We start from the raw sequence: 6,146 nt of genomic DNA, 5'->3' as shown, positions 1-6,146 counted from the left end.
ATGTAAATTGTATGTTATCAATGTATTTACACAGCACATCTAAACGTACAGAATCCTTGGTTTCTGATAGTCCTATTGGATTACTATTTAATGAAATATTTTTGTTTCAAGCAGGTGCACTTAAGAGTTTGACATTTTAAAGCAGAGGTTTGGGTGCATGTTAATGAATGATTTAACAATGCACAATGATTTGAACACATCTGTAACAATAAGCCTATTGTAAACATGTAAGATAAGCTTTAAAATTAAATGTATACTACAAAAACCCTTCTGGATTCATTTTTAATGCCTGCTGACTTACAGTATATTAAGAATGCAATCACACAAAGATGTCAGTATCGAAATTTAATTAGTACATGGAAGTCACGCTCAATAAACTTTATCTTAAATACAAGACAGCAACACCAACACTCCTATCATCTTATTTTTTCTGCCACTCCTCCCTTTCTTTTCTTTCAGAGATTACCTCTTTCAAGTAGGGCTCAAGGTAATGCACATCCTATAAAACAAGACAAACACAGAGGCTTTAATCATTGTTTCCCCCCAATAACTATCTTCATATATAGCCAATACCCATCATTAGTAATACTCAAGCAATTCAATTAATTCGATTAATAATTAGAGATAAAAGTTACAAAATGATAGCACATATTTAATATTAATCAATATTTTTGGCTCAAAGTACATCAGAACTTGTTTAGAGACATTCCATACCATGGCAACATTTTGGGTGCGAAATACGAATCATATTAATACACAAAGCATATTTATTAATGTTGCAAAAATTAATGGTAAGTGACACTTCAGCGTTATTAACATTTGTGTATTTGTTAATATTATAAAAGCCATACAGTTATAGCAATTAAATATACTATACAGTACTGGTGTCAAGTTAAAGAAAAATCTAAGTCATTTTAGAAGGCATTTTATAATTTGAACCATGCAATTTCAAAACGTTTTACAACATACAGTCAAGTATACACTTAAGAGTATTATAACTAGGGAAATTGGTTCAAATTGAATTAGGGCCAGATGAACGAATTCAAATTGCCAGGGTTTTGAAAAATGTGTAAAATATAGAAGAAGAAAATGCATTAGCAATATTTTAGAGCAATAAGTAATGTTTCTGAAGATAAAATGTAGATTAAGCACAAACTATTTTAACATACAACAGATTCGTAAAATGCAGTTGCTGACTACTTACTTCTTCGTATTTTGTCCACTGAATTTTGGGAAGAATTTGTTGTTTAAGAGAAAGATCGAGGGCCCTCTTGATGCGGAACATGCGATCATTGTAGACGGGCTCTGGAAGCCGATGAACGGCCTCTTTCACGTCTGCATTCTCATAGATAGTGTCATCCCGCAGAAGACCTAAAGTGTATGACATGACAAGACTTAGGATTTAAATAGATAATTAGCAACACAATAACCTAATTATTTAACATTTGTACATTTTGCAAGTGTGCTCATTACTGACCAAGCTTGTTGAAGCCACATGCATTGTAGTACCACTTTCTAAAGCCCAGCATAAGTCTGCCAGTTGCCACTGTAGGGAAGAATAAACAAATAAGTTACTTCAAGATCAAGATGAAGTACTTGACCATTCAGGATCACTTTGTTTAGACTACAAGAAATTAGTAACCACCAAATGTATTGTAATATATTAACAGATGCTTAAAAAGGCATTGCTGCATTTTAAAGTAGGGTTAAATAATTAATTAAATTAATAATTGTAATTGGTCATTGACAAATAATTGACAAATTACTTGACCTATGGAAGAAGCCTTTATTCTTAACAGAACTGCATTTTCTTGCCTGATCTGTTTATTTTTACAAGACTTACATCTATAAACGTAACATTCAGCAATGCCACATGTTTTGTGACGTTAAAATGGGTTAGAAAAATGTCCTTTTGTAAAACAAAGAAAAACAGTTTGCAGTAGATAAAGATTGCTTCCTTACTTGTGATTTTCATTAAAAAGAATCCACGAAAAACTGTTGGATCAGTTGGTATAGGAGTCATTCTATAATTTGGGGTACATTCCATGTCCAGTGATAATAATTATATTTATTCTAACAATTTTCTTAAAAAATTTCATATTTTACCTATTAATGGAAAACATGTTGTAATATCACAAAAACATTATGTGCATCCTATGCTTCATTTAGTTTGAAATTTGTCATGATGTTCCTAAATGAACAGTTTTTGCTGTGTCTGTTTTTTAAGTTGAGGGTGCCTTGGTTTCAAAATAATGAATAAAATTATTAAGGGCATCAACATCTTTTTTTAAATTTATTTCAATAGTTTAAATACTAAAGAAAAATAATATTTTATATTTTAAATATCTCTTTTAAATAATTTAAATATATTTATTTATTATTGTCCGCAAAAGTTCTGTCAACTATGTTACTAACAGAACTCCACTCAGCAACTCAAAAATGGTTTGTTCTAAAACTATGTGACCAGCATTACATGATATCATTGTTCTCTGTGGAGGGTATATAGAACACACTGTGGTGAATGTTCTCTTATTTTTTAAAATATTTTATCTATAATAGAACATTGTCAATGAGTATATTAATTGACCGTCAACTATGTTACATACATTGTTATGGTTACAATTTGTTTAATAATTTTAATTCAAATGTATGTTCAAATTAGACATTATTCTGTTCAAGAAATGACATGTGGTCAGCCAGGCAAGGTCTACCACTGAAGTTATCGGTCAAAATAGGGAAATTGTCAACTATGTTACCTGTCAACTAAGTTACCTAGTAGTCTACATCTACTTGCCCTTTTAAATAAAATAAAAAATAATTATGTTTAAGCTTTGCAACTAGTGGATATGTTACACTAAAGCAGGGGTCTCAAACTCGCGGCCCGCGGGCCAATTGCGGCCCGCAGGCCGATATTTTGTGGCCCCCGACTTAACGTCAAAGTTCATTGTTAGTGCGGCCCGCGCGGTTTTCTCACACGCACCTATTTTGCCGAGTCGTTGCGCAACTCATTATTTTTTCACTTAGCAACGTATTAGCAACGTCACTTGGCTGAAACGTGATTCAGAGCGACACCAAGTGGAAGGAAAATATATCCTGTCAGCCAGTGCAAGATACAGAAGACAGAAAGGTGCGATCGCAAAAGAAAACAAATTTACCAAGAACAATTTAATCAAAAAGAGCAAGAATTTAAAATATATAAAACAGACAATGCACTTGATATTAAGAATTAAGAGAGGTGAAGTAACATGGACACCAGAGTTAGCTCAGTGGCGGAGAGATTTGGTAGAGCAGATGTAAACAAAAAGAATAAAATCTAGATCACTTTATTTATGAATGTGAAATGTATAAACACCTGAGAGATAAATGTAATAATGATAAGAAAAACTTATAACTTCATAGCTCAAAAAAGCTATGAACAATGATAAAATTTTCTAATTCCTCTCAGAATATATAGAAAGGGCTTTCTGAATAATATCCCAAACACTCAGGTATTGGAAAGAATACTAAAATATTGTACTCAGGTAAAAGTACTACTACTTCAAATCATTTTTTACTGAAATACGAGTAAAATTACTAGTCTAAAAACCTACTCAAGTAAAAAAGTAACTCATTTAAAACATACTCAGAGTAAACGTTACTTCGTTACTTGTGTTAGTAAAAAAAAAATTCTTAACAGCAGGGGGGGGTCTCTCCTGTGTAATGCAAACAGGACAAGTGGATATATCTCACAATAGCTGTTTTTAATTGAAATATAATAGAAAAAACATGTTGATAGAACATTTAAAGCATTTAGGAATGTAATGTGTCATTTTAGTACAGACCATCCCATAAAACATTTTCAAACTGTATAAGCACTGAAGTTGGCATTAATTGGGGATTCTATAGACCAGCCTTCTTATCATCACTAACAAATACCAAACAACATCATACTGCAGATCTCATAACTCAAAACAAGTCACGGTTACAGGTGTTGTGACTTTCACTAAATGAAAACCTTCAAGATGTAAGACAATTCTGGGAATAATGGATCTTTGAAGGTTTCTGGCAGCAAAGAGTAGGTAAAAGAAGCCTATGTTCTGAAGAATTGTTCATGTTCTGAACTGTTATTAATAAAGATTGAGAAGTTTGGATCAGTTGTACTTTTGTTTGGAATACCTGAAACCCTTTTTTTGTGGAATACTTGATGCGGCCCAGCCGCTCCTAGACTCTACCTCCAGCGGCCCCCAGGTAAATTGAGTTTGAGACCCCTGCACTAAAGGAATATATTAATTTGAACTACTGATTGTTCTATTGAGAGAGAACAATTTTTTTGTACTTTTTTGGAGATGTGAAATGTACCCCAAATTATAGAATGACCCATAGAATATTCTAATCAGTGAAACCTAATATTAATTGTTTGTTGTCCTTAATGCCCCTTTGGAGTGTTCTGTACATCTCATAGTCATAAAGCTCATATTTATACAGCTCATCATCATCGGTGAGGATAAGGATTTGGTTTTTACTTATTCATTAACACTGGGTGACCTTAAAAGTAAACTGTATGGAAATGTAATAAAGCACACTGCACTCTCAGGCTAAAATGAAACGCTAAAAAGAAAACCCACTATTCCCAAGAACCTTTCTGGTTTACATAATATAACTAAACAATATAATCACCACAATGTAATCTAAAAAACAGCGTTCATACGTTCTACTGATATGCTGTAAGCACAGCTAGCGTTAGTATGCTAGCTAAGAGGACACTTAGGCTAAAGGACACTGCACTTGGCATCAAAGGAATATAACAAAGCAGCAACCATATAACTATATATATGTACACACACAGACTGCACTCATAAACAAGTTGAAAGTAAACAAACATATTTACTTATATTTTGCGCAAACGACCTACAACTTAATTTCATACCTGGTGCCTTCGACGCCATTTTCGCCCTTAGAGAAATCAGCAACGTACTGCGCATGCGCCGATGCTTTTTCTGTGGATGTACCGTGTAACAGAAGAGCTGCTACCGACCCTACTGCGCTACAGTGTAAAAACAGGAGCATTGCAAAAACAGGACAACATTCAACATTTTATTACATTCCTAGTGAAAAACAGGTAACACTTACTGTTTATTAGCTCCATTTAATGCATTGAGGACAACGCATATACATATAAAAATAATCTGAATTTGTGTAAAAAGTGGTGTGCAAAAGTGAATAGGACATTGAGGTCTTCCCCTGATACGTTAAATCAAAAATGCATTTATACTAGCAAGAAATGCCATTTCAAAGTTTTATTTTTTATTTTTTTAACTTATTTTCACTTGGAAAATCAACAAAACTAACAAAACTAATTATCTAGATTAAAAGTTTCTATTTAGACAAATGTTTCACAAAACTAGCCTTTTAAGTGTGCTTTTTAATAACTACAGTATAACTAATAAAGACTTTATGATTAGCCATGAAATTTTGGATTAAATAACTACCCATTAAAAACACAACATTCACAACACAGTGACCACCAGTCTTATCTAAAAAAAGGTTATTTATTTATTAGGATTTTAACGTCATGTTTTACACACTTTGGTTACATTCATGACAGAACAGGTAATCACTGGTTACACAAGATTTATCAATTCAAGTCTTTAATGTCAAACACAGTCATGGACAACTTTGTATCTCCAGTTCTCCTCATTTGCATGTCTTTGGACTGTGAGAGGAAACCCACATAGAGATGGGAAGAACATGCAAACTCCACACAAATAACTTAATTGACCTAAATCTCACACTGTAAATACAAAAGAACTCGAGCTTTATATAAATTAAATGTATTTAATTTAAGTGAATAAAAAAACCATTGATTACCCATATTTACTTTAATTACAGGCATCCCAAAACTAAAACTTGTCCCTTTTAATGCATCTTACTATTTGACCTGGGTGTTTAGAAAAATGCTTCTCTACCTGTGGCTTGTTCTAAATACAGATTCGCCAGTAATTGTAAAACATGGTTTTGTCAAAATATTCATGTTTTTTTTTTTTTCTCAGAATGAATTTAATTTCTGCAATATTTTGTAATTTAGGTAACCACAACTTTCTACATAGCTATAATTCAGCACATTTTCACATGTGCCAAACCACATGACATCTTCAGTAGTTGCTTCA

At 32.7% G+C, this 6,146-nt stretch overlaps 1 protein-coding gene across 1 annotated transcript; it reads right to left on the bottom strand.

The window, feature by feature from the left end:
- Window positions 1–330: 330 nt before the first annotated feature.
- On the bottom strand, window positions 331–4,950 carry LOC134331743 (cytochrome b-c1 complex subunit 7). The gene is made up of 4 exons (XM_063013256.1): window positions 4,907–4,950; window positions 1,478–1,546; window positions 1,205–1,371; window positions 331–499 (listed from the first exon to the last, which is right to left on the bottom strand). The coding sequence occupies exons 1-4, from the start codon at window positions 4,923–4,925 to the stop codon at window positions 422–424; spliced, it is 333 nt and encodes a 110-aa protein (XP_062869326.1). The 5' UTR covers window positions 4,926–4,950; the 3' UTR covers window positions 331–421.
- Between the last annotated feature and the right edge of the window lie 1,196 nt (window positions 4,951–6,146).

Source organism: Trichomycterus rosablanca, chromosome 2 (genome assembly GCF_030014385.1).
Source record: "Trichomycterus rosablanca isolate fTriRos1 chromosome 2, fTriRos1.hap1, whole genome shotgun sequence".
In the NCBI taxonomy this organism is placed as follows: Eukaryota; Metazoa; Chordata; class Actinopteri; order Siluriformes; family Trichomycteridae; genus Trichomycterus; species Trichomycterus rosablanca.
Note: the sequence above shows the minus strand (reverse complement) of the source record. Positions and strands in the feature narration are given on the sequence as shown.

Coding starts and splice junctions, on each gene's coding strand:
- LOC134331743 (XM_063013256.1), bottom strand. Junction 1,372..1,477: donor ATGTGGCTTCAACAAGCTTG/GTCAGTAATGAG, acceptor CATACACTTTAG/GTCTTCTGCGGGATGACACT. Junction 500..1,204: donor AGTGGACAAAATACGAAGAA/GTAAGTAGTCAG, acceptor CTTGTTTTATAG/GATGTGCATTACCTTGAGCC.